At 46.8% G+C, this 21350-nt stretch overlaps 1 protein-coding gene across 4 annotated transcripts; it reads left to right on the top strand.

Moving 5' to 3' along the window:
• The first annotated feature begins 241 nt into the window (after positions 1-241).
• On the top strand, positions 242-20730 carry LOC103105936 (carcinoembryonic antigen-related cell adhesion molecule 6-like). 4 transcript variants are annotated; one of them, XM_007491513.3, is made up of 8 exons: positions 243-659; positions 4837-5130; positions 5959-6318; positions 14047-14328; positions 14412-14684; positions 17847-17909; positions 20172-20350; positions 20631-20730. In XM_007491513.3, the coding sequence occupies exons 1-7, from the start codon at positions 326-328 to the stop codon at positions 20297-20299; spliced, it is 1734 nt and encodes a 577-aa protein (XP_007491575.1). In that variant the 5' UTR covers positions 243-325; the 3' UTR covers positions 20300-20350; positions 20631-20730. The 4 variants fall into 4 exon arrangements, with proteins under 4 accessions (XP_056652393.1, XP_007491577.1, XP_007491575.1 ...); XM_056796415.1 differs by lacking the exon at positions 4837-5130 and having other exon boundaries at positions 242-659; XM_007491515.3 differs by lacking the exon at positions 20631-20730 and having other exon boundaries at positions 242-659; positions 17847-17967; positions 20172-20309.
• Positions 20731-21350: the final 620 nt, after the last annotated feature.

Raw genomic sequence — 21350 nt, 5'->3', positions numbered from 1 at the left:
TATTGAGAGGTAATTAAACTCTGTCTGAATTAAAATAGGAAAGATAACTTTTCTATATTGTTTCCTCTCTATTTTGAAAATGAATTTCTGACTCAATATATAATAAACATTGGTGACCACAGAATGTCATAAAATGAGTGTCCAACCATTAATTTTCACCTTTACACCACTGACATCACAATCCAACCCTCTGTCCTGGATAACAATGACCCCTAAATGTAAAACTCAGGGTCTGTATACATTACTCTAAAAAAGCCAGACCAGGCCAAACAGGGAGAGGAGAAAGGTGGCCTTTGACCTTCACAAACATTCATGGGCACCAAAGATGGAGGAGGGGCTCCTTGTTTCTCAGACCCAGAAGAGAAAGAAAAACAGAAAACAGAGTCAAAGTCCAAGCTGCAGTCAAAGCCAAAGCCAAATCTGGAGCCACAGTCCAAGCGCCAGTCCAAGCCCTTTTCCACCAAGGACTCATAACAGGACAGCACACTCCAGTAATCATCACTCCTCGTCCTACACCCAACCCCACACTCACTCCCACTATTCCCATAACTCCAACCATCATCACTCCAACAGTTGTCTTAACAGAAGGAAGGCAACAGGGCTAGCAAAAAGAAAGGCCAAGAAAGGCCTGTCACCAAACAGAAGGAAAAAACGAGCAGGTACTAGAGGGGCTAGCCCCTCCTTATATCCCCCGCTTTGTCTTCTACCCCTCCACCCCATGCCAAAGGGGGCTCACTCTCTCTCTAGTAGGGTGTAAAGAATGTAGCAAGGCAGATGGATAATAGCCCATCTTGACAGGGACTTAGAGTATTTGGAGGAGAGTAGGGGAAGATGAGGCAGGAAAGATCAGCTGGTGCCAGATTACAGGGGAGCCTTGAATGCCAGGCCTTGAATAAGTGTACTTTTTTTTTGGATGAGACAGCAGGACCCAATAGTGAAATATCCAGACTTGGACTTAAAAAGAGTTGGCTACAAAACTCTCCTTAAACATTTAGTAGCTTGGGTAACTCTAAAAACATCAGTTAACTTCTTCTGGTCCCAATTTCCTCATCTGTAAAATGGGAATGATAACACTCACTTCACAGGATAGCAGTGAGGATCGATCCAGTGGGAGGTGACATTGCTTGCAAACTTTCATGCCCCTAGAAATATTGGTGGTTGTTACTCCAAGGTCATTTAAGAGGCTCTGCAGATTTTAGCAGATGATCCCAAAGGTTACTTTAGCACAATGCTCTCATCTTACTGATGAGGAAACTGAAGCCCAGGGAGAACAAACAACATGTATGAAGACATAAAGGGAGAATGTTCCAGAGGCAGGACAGTAGTGCAGATCTCTATTGTCAAAGATTGGGGCTCAGGACCAAGTCCTCCTGCCCTAACTCAGGAAGGCCCTTTGGGCAGTTGATTTTCCTGCTGCAGCTGGAAGAGGATTCCTTTTCCAAACCTGATTTTTGGAGGACTGGACTGATGCAAGGAAGTCATGCCCGTGTGTCTCCTGATGCCACCTTCTTCTCTCAGAAAGAGGCCACACTCAGGACACCAAATGGCATCTAGCATATGTGCACATAGACTACAACCAGGGGGAAGCACACAGGCATAAAGGACCAGAGAGAACTAGAATTACAGTACAGGAGGGACTAGTTCCATTTTTGAATGTACCTTCCACTCAAATATTTCTCTGGGCTATGGTTGGAGACTTCCAGTGCTGGGGAACTCTCTACTTCATGAAACAACTCAAACTGGAGTTAAGAAGTTTGAGCTCTGATTTTGAGTCACTGGAATTTCCTCTAACCTTTCCCCCTAGTTTTCCCTTTGTAAGATGATAATTTTACACTTACAAAAGGTAAGTTGTCTTAGCTGCTTCTCCCTGGTCTAAGGGCAAGATGGCTACCCTCAGGCCTGGAGCTCTAGCAAATGCTATCTGACTTCTTCTCTTAAACAACAGTAGATTTATTTATCAAAGGTGATAATTGGGAGTTTGGGTAAGATGGTGGGCTAGGAAGTTGCCTGAGCTGCTAAAATCTATCTGTCTCAGATCCCTCTGACCCACAAGGGTTGCTTCAGTCTCCAGCAGAGATGGAACTCTGCTACCTTCCTTTCTATCCCTTTTTCACCAGTCCATCTAACTGCCTAGGTTGTGCCCACCAACGAAAAGTCTTTGATGAAGTACAAATCTGGTAGTTGGCTGAGGAAAATAGTGACCAGACTGATCAGGTCCCCAAAGTTCAGGTTGATGATAGCAGAGGTAACATAGCAGACTGAAGGTGTCCTATGGTAAGTGTAGTCTTCACAGGAGCCCAAAGATGTCCCTGAAATGAAGGAATTGCTGGCTGAAGCTCACAGGGACACAAGACCAAAGTAAGAGGTTTGAGATCTGGATTAGAGAGAGAGCCAAGTCCAACTGCTGTGACCATCTCACTCCTCCTTAACTCTCCCCCCTCCTCCTGGCTGTAAGCTAACTGTACCAGGACACTCCAACAGAATTCCAAATTCTCCTCTTGCATTCTGAGCAAAATCTGCTTTTTCTCACTCTGCCACATGCCACCTTTTCCTGCATTCTGATATTCCTGGATCTCACCTTCTGGGGCCAAACACAGTTGGTCTGATGGCTGCTTCCCATGGATGTTTGCCTGCTACTCCCCAGGTCTTAGTGGCCTCCCATCATCTCAAGACTTCCTTTTCATAATGCCCCATGATTTCTTGTCCCCTCCCATTCTGTCCCCTCCTCAAGATGTGAAGCCCAGGCCTGGGCACGGGATTCCCCTGGAGAAGGCACAGAGGGTAGAGGAAAGAGGGGGCTCACCACAAAGTTCTCCTCAATGGTGCTGCCACACATGGCCCCAAAGGCCCCAGACCCCCAGATCCTGTCACCTGGGAGCATATAGAGAGAGAAGGGAGCTGTGTCCTCCCCTCAAGTACACAGGTCAAGAGTCCCATAGCTGAGGCTGGGCTGCGCCTGAGGCAGAGGAGGGCAGAGCACTGCATTTGGGCTCAGAAGATCTGCCTTGATACCCCTCCCATTGTGTCCCCCCTGGGTGGCCCTGGCTGGCCTCTCCCTCCAGACCCTTCCTTCCACTGCAGAAGGAGATGCCTGGATCGTGTCTAAGGCCACCCAATACAGGAATTTCAGGATTTGATTTTCCCTTGGGGGGACAGAGACATCCCTCTGTCTGCACCCCGACCCAGAATTCTTGGTGCTACCATCTACACCTCACTGATCTCCAGCCTTTGCTTCTATGCCCTGCGCCTTGGCTGCTCCATTCACACTTGCTCTCTGGGTGCCCAGCGAATGGTCACTTGTCCACCCTGAGGGTCAGGTTCCTCCTTTTCCTGGAAGATGCTGGCTGGCCTGGCAGGCTCAGGGCTGCCTGGTGGCAGAAGTTCATCCTTTTTAGTAGACTTTTCCTCCATTGCTCCTCTGTTCAGTGCCTGGCTCCATGCCTGTGGAATCCATTGAGCTGGTGGCTCCCTCTTCCTCTCAGCCTCCCACCTTCCTTCAAGGCCCAGCTCGGATCCCACCTTCCAGCCTGAGCCTCTCCTGCTCTCCCTCCTACTGCTGCCTCCCCTCTGCCATTTTCTGCAGCTTGTCCTCTGCTCAGCTCCTTGTACAGAGCTGGCTGCCTGCTGGCTCCTTCATTGGACGGGAGCTCCTGGAGAGCAGGGAAGCTCCCTGTCCTTGTGGCCCAGCCCTTAATGGGTCCTTACAAGGAGGTTTGGGGACTCACTAAACTAATCAAAGGCACCACAGACCTTCCCGACTCTCCCAATCTCAGCCTAAGCCCATCCCTGGCTGTCTGGGTGGCCTCCACCTCCTGGCCCTGAGCACTCCCTCCTCCCAAAGAGGACTGACTGGGGACCCCCCTTGACTGTGCTAAACGCCTGACAACTACTGTCTCCTTTGCTCCTCACACCCTCATGGGAGGCAGATACTGTTATTGTCCGGCCCATCTTATAGTCAGAGAAACCGAGGCAGAGAGTTGAAGTGGGGCAGCTCTGTGGCTCCCTGGAGAGAGTACCAGGCCTGGAGAGTCAGGAAGACTCACTTCCAGACTTCAAAGGTGACCTCAGACACTTCCTAGCTGTGGGACCCTGAGCAAGTCACTTCACCCAGTCAGCCTCAGTTTCCTGGTCTATGAAACGAGCTGGAGAAGGACACAGCAGACACTCTAGGATCTTTGCCCAGAAAACCCAAAATGGAGGCAGGAACAGACAGATATAACTGAAGGACAGAGATGTTAAGTGCTGTCCAAGGTCCCAAAGGCTGGATTTGAACTCCCACCTTCTAGGCTCCAGCCCCAGCCCCTCCCCCAGTGGCTGAGCCCCCAGCAGCAGGGATTGGGGAGAGAGAAAGTGGGGACAGGAAGAGGGGGGCGCCCTCTGTCTGCTTTAGTCTCCCTCCTTCCCTGCTCCCACTCTCCAGTGCCAGGGGGCCCCCAGAAGCCACAGTAAATAGCTGAGTAAAGGTCAGGACACTGTGGCCTGGCCTGTGAGGGGAGGGGAGGGAGGCTCAGCAGTCAGCATCCTGGAAGTCCCAGACAAGCACACTGCCTCTGCCCCTGCTCTCTGGGCTCTTCCTGGGATGCAAAGAATTGGTCCTCTGATGGGGGGTGGGGGGGGGGGAGAAGGCAGGGGACCAGCAAAGAGGACTGTGGGTAATCCTGAGTGAACTGGCTCCCCCTGGTGACAAAAGCACTCCAGGGACAATAGGAGGGGCTCCCCAGGAGAGGCAGGAAACCAGAGCCTCTGGGAAAAGAAGAAAGAGGAGGGGAGAGAGGAGGAGGGGAAAGTGAGAGGAGGCCAAGTCCCTGCCCTGTGGGGCCCATGTGATCCTGGCAGATAGAAGAGCTCCAGCCCTGAAGAGAAAGATCCCAGTCCTCTGGAGCAGGGGAAGCAGCCTCCACAGAGACAGAGACAGGCTCTGGGGCAGCCACACAACCTTTAGCCTGGAGAGCAGCAGGGACAGCTCCAGGGAGACACCCACAGATGAGACACCTTGCTGGGCAGGAGAACAGAGATTCCTGGGAAGGAGAGAGGCAGTGACACCCGGTGGGCAGTGCAGACCAATGGAGAGGCCCTCAAAAGCCTCACAGAGTAGGGGCAGCACCTGGAAGGGGCTCCTGATCATCACAGGTGAGAAGTCTGCTCTGCTGGGGCCCAGAGGAGGAGGGGGAGCCTGGGGAATTCTGGTCCACCTAGAGACAAGGGGAGCCACCCAAGGACCATCAGGGAGGCCAGTCCCAGGAGACTCTCTGCAGATGTGGCCAGGGAATCAGGGGAAGTAAGAGGAGAAAGTAAGAAGCCCCAGACCTCGGTAAACTGAAGAGTACAAGGCTGTTTTGTAGCTAGAGAAGACATCTCTCCTGTCTCCTAGCTGAGTGACCCTGGACAGCTCCCTTACCTCTCTTAGCTAATGTTTGCCTAGAGCATCACCTTCCTCCTGGCCAGGCTGGGGATCACAACTGTGGGCCTTCCAGGGGGTTTAGGGGGAAATACCCTGCCTGGGCTGGAGCCAGAAGATCCGGGTCTGAGGCTGCCCTTGCTATTTGCTGCTTAATACCTGCCCCAGCTCTTATTTGTTTGGACCTCAAGGCTTAGTCTGTGAATTGGCCATATTGGATTCATTGATCTGGAAGCTCCTGTCCAGCTCTGAGACTCGATTCCCCACCTCAGCCTCACCCGTTTAGTGATTTGTTTCTCCCTTTGGTGTCTCGCCCACCACCCTGGCAGGTCTTTTCTGAATCAGGTCCTCGGAGGGAGCCTCAGAGGGGTCCCAGGCCGACCTCTGAGATCCCCTGTAGAGGCCGGGCCAGACAGACGGATGTTTGGGCACAGGAATGCCCAGACAGACTCTGGGACCGGCTTGGCAGCACCCCTGAGCCTGGGGACAGCTCTGGGATCGGGGTCTGCCAGGAGGGCAGGGGATGTGCTGACCTCTCTCTGCCTCCTTCCTCCCCTCAGCCACCATCCTCAGCTGCTGGATCCAGCCAATGTCTGCTCAGGATCTCATGGTTGAACTAAAACCAGCCCAGGGGAAAGTAGGGGACACCGTCACCCTGAATATCCTGGATTACTCTGGGAGTGCTCTTATGTACAGTTGGTACTATAAGCCATCAACACGGAATTCCAAGGAGAAACTCATCTTGAGGTACTCTCCTGGTTCTACATCTCAGACACCAAACAATACCCGACAGAAGGTACACCCTAATGGCTCCTTGATCATCCCCAACCTTGTCCTCAGTGATTCTGGTGACTATAAAGTACAGATCAAAGATTCCTCTTCAAAGATACTTAGAGCAAGAGCCCCACTGAAGGTGTATGGTAAGTGCTGCCCTACCCACGGGCCACACAGTTGTTCTAACAGCCTCTCTCTGTCTGGGGTCCGACTCCTCCCCACCCTCCTTAGCCAGGGAGCAGGAAGAAGCCCCAGCCTGACCCCCTCCCACAGGAAGGAGCCTGAGGAGGGGAGACTCCCGAACTCCTGGCTTCCTGCCTGGCAGCCCCAGAGAGCCCGAGAGAGCTCAGAGGGCCCTGGCTGCAGAGCTAACTGCTTTCTTGCTCCTGCCTCCCCCAGTCCATGCGAGGAAGCTTGGGGGAGGCCCTGAGGGCCTAGGATGGCCCCTGGTCCCCTCCTGTTGGGCCTGGGGACAACAACCTCTTCCTGAAGTTCTCTGCACTCAGACCTCTAAAAGCCCAGGAGGCTGGGGCAGCTTGGTGGGGCAGGGAGAGGCCAGACACTCCTGGCCTGCCCTGCAGGGCTCAGAGGGCAGGGCCAGACCACCTACTCCACAGGGGCCAGAGGAGGGGATGTTTGGTTTCTGGGACCTTCTAGAGGCCAGTCCCCACCCTCAGGCTCCCAGTGCTGTGAGAGGGACCCCAGAGGGAGAACACCTGTATTCCCTGCAGGCTCTAGAGGAAAGGCCTAGCTGGGGGGCCCAGGCTTCTCTGAAGGGACAGACTAGGCAGAGGGTCCCACTGAGGTCTCAGCTGGAGGAAGAGACAAATGCCATGCAATGAGGGGAGCAAAGAGGTCACTTAGGGCTCCAGAGGGGGGCGGCTTTTCTAATTCGGGAAAGCTGGCCACACTAGCTAACATTTCTGGAGTGCCTGAAGGTGAGCAAAGGGCCCCGTGAAGCAGATTTCATTTGATTCTCCCAAAGGCTCTGTGCTGTAGGTGCCATTTTTCTATTATGGAGGAAAAGGAGACTGAAATGGATTAAGGGATGTAACCAGAGGCCCAGAGCTAAGAAATGTCAGAGGCAGAATTTGAATTCAAGCCTTCCTGACCTCCAAGTCCAACATTCCATCCATACATCACCTAGATTCCTCCCACCCCTGAGGATTACCTCAGGAGATAGTGACCCCCCAGCATTGGGAATCTTTATGCTGAGACTAGCCAGCCATTGACCCACAATGATCTAGTGGGGATCTCTAGCCAGCTCTGAGTTGGACAAAGAAGCAAAGAATCCCAGAGTCCCCATGGTGAGATGTCCAACCCTGAGGGGGCGTGATCTGGGGGGCTTAGTGGGGTGCTGACTGGCTGTCTGGTACATCCAGGCCTTCTTTCATGGTTTGCCCATGGGAATTGTCCTAGGGATCATCTGTGGCAGGAGCCAGTGTTTGAGGAGCTGCTCATCCCCAGCTCTGTTCTGTCCTTCACCTCCTGAGCAGAGGAGCCTGGGGGAGGAAGGACCTAGGAACCAGCATCTGTGCATCCCCCAACACTTATTAGGTGCCCACTACCTGCCTGGCCCTGGGGAGGGTACTGGAGATAAAGGAAGTGACAGAATCTTTAGTCTCGAGTACCTATGCTCTGCTGGGGAAACATGGAATACATGTACCTCAAATAAGCAAAAGAGAATACAGATAAGCCCTAAACTGGTGAAACCCTGGGGAGAGGGAATTTCCAGGGAAGCAACATCCTCCCCCAGGCAGTGCAGAAGGGGTAGGGGGGGGGTCATCAACTCCTGATCTCCCAGAGATCTCTGGGCTACTGAAGTGGAAACAGCCTGCCCAGGACTAACTAAGCAGCTGCTAGTGGTCTGAGGCAGAACTCAAGTTGAATGTTCTTGCCTCCAAGGCAGACCTTCTACTTCAATACAAAGTAATTAGGCAGGAAGGGCCCTAGCAGGTGATGGCATCAGGAAAGTCTTCCTGGAGGAGGTGCTCTTTGAGAGAGGCATCTTGAAAGAAGACAGGAGTTGTATGAAGAGGAGCTGAGGACAGAGAGAATCCCAGTCTGGTGGGGAGGGACAGCTCCTCTTCTCAGCATAGAACACTAGCAGTCAGAACCTGGGATGTAAGCTCAATCCACTGGATTCATTGAAGAGATCAGAAAGAAGGCGGCTCAAGAAGGCCCAGTGATAGGTGCTGAGACAGGAGAGGTTGGGGAGGTAAGACTACCTCAGTTTCCCTATAGAATCTTCTCAGGCCTGGAGGCAGCCAAGAATTAGCCCCTTCCCCAGAGAGAAGATGGAGTCTCTCAGGACTTCCAGCTTCAGCTAGAGGGGTAGAGCAAAGTAAAGAGACTCTGCAGCCCTGGAATCAGGAAGTCTGGACTCATTCCAGCTCCAGGATTTACTGTGTGACCCCAGGCAAGTCACTCCAGCTCTCTTACCCTCCAGTGCCTCATCTGTAAAATGGGGACACTGATCTCTGAACTACTTGCCTCTTAGGCTGTCCTGAAGAAAGACCCTTCCAGAGGGAGAGATAATAAAATCATTATTACTCCTTGGATGTTCCATTTCAATTCAGCAAATCAATTGGGTAGCTGGGTAGCCCAGTGCATATAATGATGGACCTAGGACAAAGTGTTCTAAGATAATTTGAGAAGGAGCAAGTTAAGTCAGCAATGAATGGCTTCTTAGAAGAGGTGGAAAATGAGCTAAGCCTGGCAGGAAGAGGGTTTCTGCCTGGACCCTCTAGTACAAATGCCTGGAGGGGGATGATGACAGGTCAGGGAAGAAGAAAGTGACTATCTAGACTTCCTCTGGTAGGCATGATTTGAACCGAATCATTTTGCAATGGCAGTCCAAAGTGCTAGAACATTGGATATCTAAAGGCAGGTGGTGTCCTCTGTGGCCATGAGGAGGCTGTGGTGGCCCAACACATGCAGGGTAGAATTAGAGAAAAAACTTAGGAGAAGTTTGCTTCCCCCAAACTTTTTGCAGTGATGCCAGACGACCAGAATGACTCATCAGCTGCTGATTTCTGGGTCTCTGTTGGCTTTCTGGGCTTTGGTTCTGGGCTGCTTCTCTGACTGCCTCAAGGAGCACTAGATCTGGGGACTGATGGGATTCCCTCACTTCTCCTGCAGTTCATGGATTCAAACAGCTCCTGATCCATGAGTAGTTGGCTCCCTGCTCTGGTCTCCTCCTTCTTGTTGGCCCTCCATTGTGATCCCTTCCTGTAGTTTGGGTACCTTGTTGGCAGCATTCAGGGGTCTCAGTCAAGAGGTCAGGGACAGGATCTGTGATGAGTGAGCTCCCAGGGAAATCTTGCTGTCATCTTCTCTTCTGCCTCTTCTCTAACATGGTGTTGCCTTTTGGCTGGCATTTTAGCCAGGGAAAGTACCAAGAGTGGGAATGAGCCTCAGAGACCTTTCAGGAAAGGCCTGAGTTACAGAGGACCAGAGGCACTTTCTGCCTTGATATTGCTAGGATCTCTTCTTTTTTAAAAAAAAAAACATTTCTCTCATTTAATCATATGCAATTGTGGCTTTAAAAGGCCACTGATAGAGTGAAAAACCAAGGAATTCAGACATAGGACGTTGGGATATCAAGTCTCATCTCTGAAACCAGATCTATAGCATTGGGCTAGTCTGAACTTGGAGCAACTTTCTGAGAGGGGAAAGAGAACCAACTTGGAGTCAGGGGCCCTGAGTTCAAAGCCAGCTCTGCTTTATTGTCTGATCACAGACAAGTCACAAGCCCAGGCCTTGGTTTTCTTCTATGACAAGGGCATTAGGCTAGATCAGGACTTCTTAGAATTAGGGGATCCAAAAATGGGAATGGGAAAACATACCTTTATTGTCACCAACTTCTGGTTTCTTCTGGAATCCCTTGTGTTTCATTTTGTAAATTCAAAATCATGATTCAAAGAAGGCTTGGTCCATGAGAGGATATTATTATGTGTTCAAAATCTCTAGACCTGAACCAGGTCTCTCCTGACACCCAGTCTGAATCTCCTCCTTTTGTGCCCTGATACTAACTGATCTATTCCCACTCTCTGCCTTTCCTTTTCTTTCCTCTTCAGAGTTAAAGTAATGTTTCCTTTTCTGAGCACAGTCTCCCTGTGACCTGTCCCTAGTCCATCTTCTCCAACCTTCCCCAATAATCCTCAACAAGGTGTGGAGGTATGTAACCCTGGCTTCTTCAAGTCCAGACCAAGGAAACACAAACTCTCATTGGTTATGCCAAGCTAGAATGTCCTTAAATCCAAGTACAGGTGTTGGATGAAGGGGCCTGTCATCCCCAAACCAGCTTGCCTCAGTCTAGAAAGATTGAGCACCAGGGGCTTGGGCTCCATCATGTGAATGCGTTTCTCAACCATAGGAACTGAAGATCAATTTTTCCTAAGGACTGAAGGAGTTGTGATCTGCACCAGAGAAAGCGGGGTCCTTGACATTGAAACCATAGGTTCCTGGTCTCTGACCTCCAGCCTTGCCAAGGTCTTAGAGAGGCTACTTCCAAACCAGTTATTTGGTTTTGATGTAAGAAAAAGAACCAACATAGACATTTTCTATTTTCTGCACCTTAATGACCCAAACCTACCATCAGCAGTTCCAACATGGCCCCAGTGGAGAACAATGATACTCTCTTTGACATGCCAGGTCAAGGATCAAATTCTCATGTACCGATGGTTCATAAACCAAAGTGCCTGAGCTGGTGCAAGGACACAGCTGTCCTCAGATAACAGGACACTCACTATAAATAATATCACAAGAGAAGATGAAGACAAGGACTGGACTTGATGGTCACCAATGTCTCTTCAATTCCTAGCATCCATGGTTCTGCCTGCAAGTTCAGCTGCCAGTTGCAGAGGGATGTAGCTATTTCTCCTTGATCATAGAGGACAGAACTTAGAATAATGAGCCAAATGTGCAGAGAGGCAGAGTTTGGATGATTGTCATGGCAAACTTCTCACCAATTGCTATGGTCCAAAAGTGGAATAGGTTACCTTAGCCAAAAGGTTTCCAAACAAAGGCCAGATTGGCTTAGGCTTGTCGGCCCTCTCATCCCAATCCCAAACTTCTGTAGGATCCTTGGAATATAAAAGGTAGTAGAAATGGCCAGACAGCAATTACTGGGGAAAAAAACTGTAGGGACTGATTAAACTAAAAGATTACTTATTCTCTGGATCCAGGCAATTAGGGGTCCTTCTGTGCTCCAGGAAGTCCAGACCATGCCTAGAACTGATGTCATATACACTTCTGAGCACCACAGGTTAAGATAGAGGTGGAGAATCCCCCATTAATGAGTCTGACCATCACTGTCTCAATTAGCCAAGAAGGAAACCCAGAGCTCTCACATACAAGCTATGACAAGAAAGACCCCAGGTGGCTGGTGTATCCATCAACAAAGGACTGCTCCTTGCCAAGTGAGCTGAGGCTCATTACTTCAGGCTTGGCCACAAAGAGATAAGAATTTCTTCAGGCTCACACATTCACGATGTCCATTTGGTCAAGGCAGAAGGGCAGAGAAATAGAGGGTGGAGGAAAACCTGTAAATCACACCTACTGAAACATTTGGGTACACTGTGGCAACTCACAGTTCTGGCTAAAGGAATTGATTGAGGGAGGATTTAGATCAAGCAGGAAATAAGCTATTCTGAAAAACCTGGAGGGCCCTTGGGTGGAGGCAGGTCATCATTGCTAAATATGGTCCCAGTGGGGAGAGCTAGGACTGAAGGGGGGATGTTGGAGGGAAGCTAATGTCAGCACAGCCTTGGGGAGCCCTCAGAAGGAGAGCTGTCTAGAGAGGAAAAGAGGCCACATAACTGACAGTCATGGATAAGTTTGGCTGAATGATCACTGATCAATCATGCTGTGGTATCTGGGATCAGATACCCTCTGCCAGCTCTGGCACTTTGTTGATGAGACAGTGATAGACTGTTGACCCACTTGAATCTCATTACAGCCAAGGCCACTTAGACCTTAGAGGATCCTGCAAAATCTTTCCTTCAACAGAGTACATCTATTATAGACTACTGTGTCCTCAACTTGCCAAAGAAAAAATAAAAAGCTGGGCTAGAGGGAGGAAGAAGAGATCAGATGGCTACTTTGTGCCAGACACCATGCTAAGCTCTTTACAAATATCCTCTCCTTTTATCAGGGACAGTGGATAGGGATAAAAGGTTCAGGGACCCCAAGGAAGTACAAGGTCCTCCCACCACAAGTAGGGTACTGCTAATGTTCTAGGCTTTCCAATGAGATATGTGCACTATAAAGCTCACCCAGGTGAGGTTTGTGTAAGGGATGCTGCCACCACCACCAACCTTGGTAAGGCATTTTGTTTGGAAATAAGAAGATTGAGTGTGTCATTGAAGCTCCTTGGGGGCCTTCAGGGTATCTCCTTGAAATAATTTTGGTAAGGGGGAACCAAAAGGAAAGTATCGCTGTTCTGTCCCTCTGCCAATCAGAGGGAGACAACATCCTGTAGAGAGACCTTGGGATATTTTGAAGGAAGCCTGGCCTCAGTTATAGGATTTAAGGCATCCAGTGGACTTTGTATGAATCACTCAGCCCCTGGGAGTCTCCCATTTTTCTCATCAGGAAATAAGGGGGTATGTAAGTAGATGATGCTGAAGTCCCGTCCAGATGGAGATCTAGGCTCCTCTGCTCTCTGCCAGCCCTAAGCCTTCAGCACCTGTTCTGAAAAAGGCTGACAAGGAGCATCAGGCAAAGAGGGAAAGAGCTGAGGTCCAAGAACAAGAATTCACTTCGTGATCACCCACATCAGCCTCTTTTGGCCTCATTTTGAAAGTAGAATGGGAGTGTGTTTGGAGATGAAAGAGACCTAGAATGCAGCTATACCGGTATACTCATTTTATAGATGGGGAAACTGAGGCCCAGGGGAGCTGAGTTTCAGCATACTGAAACAGAAACAAGGACTTAGATGAAGATAATGTTTGCTAATTAGTTCCTGGAACAATGGTTAGGGAGAAGCTATTTACATTTTGAAGTGCTGATTAACAGGGGATAGGTGGTGAGCAAAGAATGACAGGAACAGAAAGGCTTCCCTTTGTGCCAGAGAGTCTTCAGATACTCAAGTTGTCATTGCCCAGGAACCCCTTTTCAGAAGAACTTTGCTTTAATTATATACACAAAGTAAAATCCATAGGACTTCAAAGAAAACCAATTCTATTGAAATAGTTACCAACCCTTTTTTTACAAAATAAATTCATAGATATTAGATTAAAAGCACTGGATTCGAATGAAAAGGTTGATGAGAAGCAGCAAGAAGCCAAAGTATATAGGGAGGACACTGAATCTGGAGTCAGGAAGATCCATGTGCTAATTTGATCTCAGACACTTACTAGCTGTGTGATCCTGGACAAGTCACTTAACCTCTGTTTCCTGTGTGACTCTGTTTCCTGAACTGTTAAGTGGAGCGAATAATAGTCCCTACTCCCACAGTAATAACATAGTGTATTAGTAATCATAATAATAAGGCTGATAATAATAAAAATAATAACATTGGTGTAACACCTATCATATGCCAGGTATATAGCAGATACTTAATGAATGCTTATTCCCTACACCCTTCCCAACACAGTCACTAGATTGTGTACTTCCTGAGACCTCTCTGGAGATGGGATAGTCCAGGACACAGCACTCCTTCCCAGTGCTTTCTGCTCATCTGCCCTATTGGCACAACTATTGAACCATGAGGCATCCTTCTCCCCAGAATGTCAGGACCCACCCCGGTATGTCTGTAACAGAAGTTTGGGCTACTGTTTTTTTTTTTTTTGTTTTTCCTGAGGTGGCTTTGTGAAGAACATACAGGACAGTCACTCAGTCACCTCTCTCTCCTCTTTGTCATTCTACAGGTACCTTGATGAAACCCAACATAACTCTCAAAAACAATGGCATAATCCTAGAGAAAGGTATTGTGGTCTTCACATGTAACACAGAGAAGAGTAAATTGCCAGATATTCGGTGGTACTTCCAAAATAAGAACTTGATTCGCAATGACAGGATGACTCAGCCTCAGACTAACAAGACCCTCATTATTTTACCTGTGAAGAGGGAAGACAGTGGAGCTTATCAATGTGAAGTCTGGAATCCATTCTTTGCCAATATAAGTGACTCATTCAATCTGACTGTCATCTGTGAGTGACTCTGTATCTCCTCCCTCTCCCAATCTTTTCTCTAACAATGACTGACATCTCATCTTTTTCTCATCCTTTTATAGATGGACCTGAACCAATCAAGATTTTTCCAAAGCCTGTTCATGGGCAGATTGAGGCCTTATTCAACCAGAATCTGACTTTAGAGTGTCAGGCTAGTTCTGAACCACCGGCCCAGTATACATGGCAAGTGAATGGTTCTTCTAGAGCTGAAAATTCAGGAAACACTTATACTATCTCCCAAGTATCTTGGGAGCATGCAGGGACATATACGTGCATGGCAATGAACAACATCACCAACAGTACAATCTCTAGAAACACCACAATCAGAGTATATGGTAAGTCATCTCTCCCTTCCCTCTGAGAAAAAGGTTCTTGGATTGGCTTAGGGTGAGACCCCAGGAGGAGCCATTCAGGCTCACTCAGATGGGCAGCTTTTCACGGTGATTTGGGAAAAATCATGTTAAAAAAAAGAACCACATCCTAGGGAATGTGGTCACACTTATAGTGAATGCCAATCCATTTCCTACTATCTTGACCTTGGTGTAAATGGAGGCCTCTAATATTTAAATTAATAATCACTTGAAGTAGAAGGAATGAAAAGGAAATAGAAATATAAAAACCTAATTACCTAACATAAATAAGACCACATGAATAAGTTCTCCTGCCTGCTCAAAAACCCCTCTTCAACAGCCCAAGATCACAGGAAGAGAGAGGGAGATGCAGGGCAACACAAAATTTATAACCTCCCTATGTTAGCACATAATATGAAAAGGAAAGTAGAATGCAGGGAATTGGAGTTCTAGGGTTAAAATTCTAATAACCAGACCAGCCTCTTTTTCTCCTATAATAATCATATAAAAGATCAAATACACATTCAAGATCATCCTCATTTTGCCACCACTGTACAGAGTACTGTGCTAGACATTGAGGGAAATACAAGTTTTGCCTAAGACTCCATTCCTACTTTCAAGGACCTTATAGGGTAGTAGAAGGATGGGCCTCCAAGAAAGGTAGTTGATGCACAATATATGATATTGCATATTCATATATTTCATGATCCAGCATATTTAGACCATGGATGCAAATAAAGTATTGTTGGAGACCTTGGAAAAATCCATTCTACTTGGAGGGTGGGCAGAAGAAACAATGTCAGATTTCAAGGAACAGCTATCACTTAATAAACTTTTCAAAAGGACAAGTTTTTAAAAATGGGGAAGAATGCAATAGGTCAAAGGAATGGAGAGAGAATATTCTACTTCTAGGAACAAGTTGCCCAAACCAAGATTCAGATGAGGGAAAATGCAGTTTGTCCATGTGCAGAGAGTAGACCAATGCAACCTGAGGAGACAATGCTTGACCAGGAGAAGTATTCCTGAGGGAGGTCCCCATTCAGTGAAGGAACTTCAATGCCAGGCTAAGAACACCAAAGAATAACTGGTAGATCATAGGAAGGCCCCAAAGCCTTATTAGCAGAGATTAAAAATGGTCACACATATCTGGTTGGCATATGTCATTCATCAATGCTGGGTAGACCAGTGAAACTAAACCTGACACTCAAGGGCAGACTTTGGTTGAATGTGATCATTATCACATCTCTGATTCCATTGTGGCTGGGTCCAAACTACCTGGATAGGTAAAAATCTGGGGACTCTGAAGTTACTTTTTCCACTCCTGAATCCCAGGCAAAACTAGCCTCAGCTTCTAGCTGAGATACTGAGAATATAGAATTTAGGTTAGGGAGCTGTGAGTAGGCTGGTGCCGGTATATAATTAGGTTTGTAGAATATTGTCATCGAGAGACCAGGCAAAGTAGCAGAAGGAAGAGTAGAAAGCAGCTCTCCAGACCAGAATTCTAGCACAACCACACCAACAAATGTCTAGAAAAAGTAAAAGATCAAGGAGAAAAGAGGATTCTTTTCAACAGGAAAACCCAGTGAGCCATTTTTCAAGCCCAGATCAGAGCATTTATAAAGACCAAAGTCTGGCCCCATGAGCTAACCTTAAAAGGGACAAGAAAATGAGACTGAATGAGGACTTGGGGAGGAAGTGATCTTGGATGTCTTTGAGATGAGCCTGATGTGGTTTGGGGAGCAGGAAAAGGAGCCCAGTGGCAGGTATATAACCTGAGCTAGGGAATCAGTGCATACTAAGCAGGAAACCCCTGTAGAGGTGTGAAAGCAGTTCTGGGCCTGGACAGTGAACAAGGAGCTGGTATTTTATCCCCTTTCTGTGTCTGCAGATTGCAGCTAAGTAACCAGAGCAGAGAGCTAAGAACAAGGATTGGGGGGGGGGGAGGATGTCCTGAAATAATAATAGTAGTTTCCCACAAAATATAGCAGCTATCACCATAAATGAATGGAGATATTAGAATATGATATTCCAAAAGGCAAAAATATAGGCTTACAACCAAGAATAGTATACCCGTCAAAACATAGGAAAATTGGTTGTTAATGAAATAGAAGACTTAGTTATAGAGGAGACAGTGAGGAAAGAGAGGGGAAAATGTAATAGAGTAAGATGGAAGGCAATACACACTTTTTATAATTAGAATGTAAAGATTAGAGGCAGGAAGACCAGTCTTCCAAAATTCAGATGGAAAAAAGACAAGACTTGAATTTGGCCAGAATAGGTGGGAAGAACAGAATAGTAAACTCCTAGGATTTAAAGCTCAGATGAGTGTTACATAGAGATGATTCATCTAGCTAATACAGCTTCATTTTATATCTTGGAAAAGTGATATCCAAAGAGGAGAAGCAACTTGCCCAGATTCCACATCTAGCAAGTGACAAGGACAGGATTCTCATCCACCTCTACGGATTTCAAATCCAGAGCTCTTTCTGCTACAGTGCACTATCTTTTAGGAATAGATGTCAGAAACTCATTTAAAGCTTTATAAAAGAAAAATGTTATGATCAACATATGGGATTCAAGGAAGGTTGGACTGGGGCAGCAATATGAAGTATGAATTAGATACGTGAGAGACCAGAGAAAGGAACACTGATCAGAATCTTTTTGTAATAACTTAGAAGAAATTAGAGAATATTGAGTAGAAACTGAGAAGAGGGTATATTTGTGAGAGATACTGTCCAGGTAGAATAAACACAAATAACTTTAACATTAGGGAAAATATCATAGCAATTGATTAGTTTGAGGTTTGAAGGAAAAAGAAAGTCAAAGATGGTTCCCAGTTTGAATCTGGGTGCCTGGAAGGTTGATGCTGCCATCAACAGAATAGAGAAGGGTGGAGGGCAGAGTGTGGGGAGGAAATCAATAGTTCAGAGATTGAGTTTTATGTGCTTGCTCAATAATATTCAAGTATCTCCAAGGGGATACCTGGGCTCTAAGGAATAATGGCCAAGTCAGCTTCATTAATCAATGAGTATTTTTTTTAAGTATTTATGGAATGCCAGGCAAAGAACACAAGTACTATGCAGTTCTTGTGTCTGGAACTCCTAAAGAACACTCAAATTTGCTTTTTCTCTTCTCTTTCCACAACAGAGGATTCAGGCGGCTCCAAATTATCTGGAAAGGTCATTGCTGGCATTGTGACTGGAGTCATAGGTGGAGTAGTTCTCATCGGGGCTCTCATCTATTACGTGTTCATCTGAGAATCTTCAGGGTAGAACAGTTTCCAATCTGGTTTAATTCCCTCATAGTCTATCACCCTGAATGGGGAAGAGAAACCGAAATGGTTCTCAGCACCCTGTAACCACATCTGGGACTTGGACTGCCTCCCTTTACCAAACTCGTCCTTTGTAACACTAACCCCCTTGGGTGGCCTCCTTCTCTGGATTTTCATCCTCCCCTATGCTTCACATTTGTGATATCTTGGACCTCTGACACCTCTGGTTCTTTGTTTCTGAGACCACTGTGCTAGGTTGTTGGCCCACCTGGGTCCCATCACAGCCAAGGCCACTTAGCCCTTACAGGATGCTGCAAAATCTCTCCTGCAACAGAGTACATCTATTATAGACTTCCATATCCTCAGATGGCCAAAGAAAGAATTAAAAGCAGCACTAGAAGGGAGGAGGAAGGGATCCAGTGGCTACTTTGTACCAGACACCATGCTAAGCTCTTTAAAATATCCTCTCCTTTTATCAGGGACAGTGGATAGGGTTAAAAAGTTCTAGGACCCCAAGGAAGCACAAGGTCCTCCCACCCCCAGGAGTGTACTGCTAATGTCCTAGATTTCCCCATGAGACACCTGCACTATGAAACTCCTCCAGGGATGGTTTGTGGAAGGGATGCTGCTACCACCATGCAAAAGGGAAGACTGGGTGTGCCGGTGAAACTCCTTGGGGGTCTGCAGGGTACCTCCTTGAAGCCATTTTTGGAAGGGAGAACCCAAAGTAAAGTAACTCTGTTCTGTCCTTCTGCCAATCAGAGGGAGATGATATCCTATAGAGAGAGACCTTGGAATATTTTGAAGGGAGCCTGGCCTCAGTAATGGGATTTAGGGCATCCAGTGGACTTTGTATGAATCACTCAGCCCCTGGGAGTCTCCCATTTTCCTCATCAGAAAATAAGGGGTATGTTAGATGATGTTGAAGTCCCCTCCAGATAGAGATCTAGGCTCCTCTGGTCTCTGCCAGCCCTAAGCCTTCAGCACCTAATCTGGAAAAGACCCACAAGGACCATCAGGCAAAAAGGGAAAGAGTTTGGGTCCAGGAACAAAAAGAGTCATTCACTTTGTGATACCCCACATCAGTCTCTGGGCCTTATTTTGTAAGTTGAATGGGAGGATCCCTCTAGATGTTCCATGGTTATAGATGAAAGGTCCCCAGAATACAGCTACTCAAGTTCCCTCATTTTACAGATGTGGAAACTGAGGCCCAGAGGAGCTGATTGTCAGCATATGGAAGGAGAAACAAAGCCTTAGAAAATAATGTGTGCTAATTAGTTCCTGGAACAATGGTTAGGGAGAAGCTATTTACATTTTGAATGATTGTTAAGGGGATAAATGGTGAACAGAGAAGAATGGGAGCACAAGGTCTTCCCTTTTTTTACCAGAGAGCCCTCAGTCCCTCAAGTTGTCATTGTCCAGGAACCTCTTCTCAGAATAAGAATGCTTTAATTATATACATAAAGTAAAATTCATAGGATTTCAAAGAAAACCAATTCTATTGATATAAACTTAGTAACCCCCTTTTTTTTTTACAAAATAAATGCATAGATATCATATTAAAAACCACTGGATTCAAATGAGATGGTTGATGAGAGGCAGCAAGGAGCCAAAGTGTATAGGGTGGACACTAGGTCTGAACTCAGGAAGATGCAAGTTCTAATTTGATCTCAAATACTTTCTAGGTGTGCAATCCTGGCCAAGTCAATTAACCTCTCTGACTCTGTTTGCTAAACTGTTAAGTGGAAAGAATAATAGCCCTTACTCCCACAGTAATAACATAGTGCCTTGCAGTATTAATAATCATAATATTGAGGATAATGATAATAAAAATAATGGCATTTGTGTAACAAATACTATATGCCATGTATATAGTAGATACTTAACAAATAGTTATTCCCTATTCCCCTCTCCAATTCAGTCACTAGATTGTCTACCTCCTGGGATTTCTCTGGAGATGGGATAGTCCAGGACACACAGCACTCTCTCCCCAGTGCTTTCTGCTTATCTGCCCTATTGGCACAACTATTGGACCATGAGGCATCCTTTTCTCCAAAATGTCAGCACCCACCCCTGTATGTCTGCAACAGAAATGTTTCTGGTTGGCCTTCTGGTGTTGTTTTTTCCTAAAGAGGTGGCCTTGTGAAGAAGATATAGGCCAGTCACTCAGCCACCTCTCTCTCCTCATTGTCTTTCTACAGAGAACCTGATGAAACCCAACATACCTATTAATAGCACCAGCAACATCATAGAGAATGGCACCATGGTGTTGACGTGTAACACAGGGAATGAATATTTGATCATAGCCAGAGAGAATGCTGGCACCTGAGAAATGGAGAATCTTTTTGTAGAGCAACCAGGAGGCCAGTGTTATCGAAAGGTATGTGGTGGGGCATAAATTGTACAAAGACTGGAGGGGGAGCACTAACGATAGGGAGCCAGTGGAATTCATGAACTCAATGACTTCCTGAGTTGAGTAGATGGGTTGGCAGCAGGATAGAATATAGATCAAAGTGGGGAGAGACGTTAGGCAGGCAAAGCCCCCAAGTAAAGAAAATGCACTTCTTTTCAGAAGTGAGTATATTCCATGCTGTCAAAGTCAATGTGTTGGCTGGTTTACTGAATGTCTTTTCTCTTTCTTTTGAAATCGTTGTCATTAGGAATAGTTCACTGGATGGGCTGTAGGAAAGAAGATATTCTAAAACAAATGGTTTGAAAGAAAAAGGCATCAATAAAAATAAAATTTGTTCAAAAAATAAATTGTCTGGGTGGAGACATCCAAGTGGATTCAAGAAACAAAAAGAGCTGAGCACAGAGATCAAGACTAGAGATTTTGATTCAAAAGAAAGATGTCACAGTGGATATTTTTCAGGCCAGACAAAGATGCCTTTCCCTTCTCCCAGTCTTGGCAGTCTGTCCAAGGTAGCTAGCACTGGTATAATGAGGGCAGAGGGGCACACTGTGGGCCCCAACCTACACAACACCTGTTTTACATGCACCTTTGTTCCCCCACTGTGCCTATTGAGCACATGTGACAAATCCATCTCCTTCTTATCCCTGTAAGTTCATTACTTCCCTCCAAAACTCACTCCAAGCCTGACTGGTTAGATTCTTTCTACCTCCCTTCTATAAATATGTTACCCACAACCCAAAGGGTGATAACTTCTCCTGATGCTTCCCAATGGAGATCTCTATTACAAGATCAGTAGGGTTGTGTTCCGTTCTCTTGGGAACAAGACCCCAAGGAAGAGAATTGGATTTTCTTACACTCTCTGGCTCATGACTTCCCTCACCACAAAGTAAAACTCCAGGGGAGATCCCTGAAGCAAAGCTTTATTCTAAATGGAAAGGAGGAGTCTTAATATACCATACTTTGCCCA

Source organism: Monodelphis domestica, chromosome 4 (genome assembly GCF_027887165.1).
Source record: "Monodelphis domestica isolate mMonDom1 chromosome 4, mMonDom1.pri, whole genome shotgun sequence".
NCBI classification, from domain to species: domain Eukaryota; kingdom Metazoa; phylum Chordata; class Mammalia; order Didelphimorphia; family Didelphidae; genus Monodelphis; species Monodelphis domestica.
This window is presented reverse-complemented; position numbering and strand designations above follow the sequence as displayed.

Coding starts and splice junctions, on each gene's coding strand:
- LOC103105936 (XM_007491513.3), top strand. CDS start 326: ATGGAGGAGGGGCTCCTTGTTTCTCAGACCCAGAAGAGAAAGAAAAAC. Junction 660..4,836: donor CAGAAGGAAAAAACGAGCAG/GTACTAGAGGGG, acceptor TGATCCTGGCAG/ATAGAAGAGCTCCAGCCCTG. Junction 17,910..20,171: donor CATTGTGACTGGAGTCATAG/GTGGAGTAGTTC, acceptor GTCTTTCTACAG/AGAACCTGATGAAACCCAAC.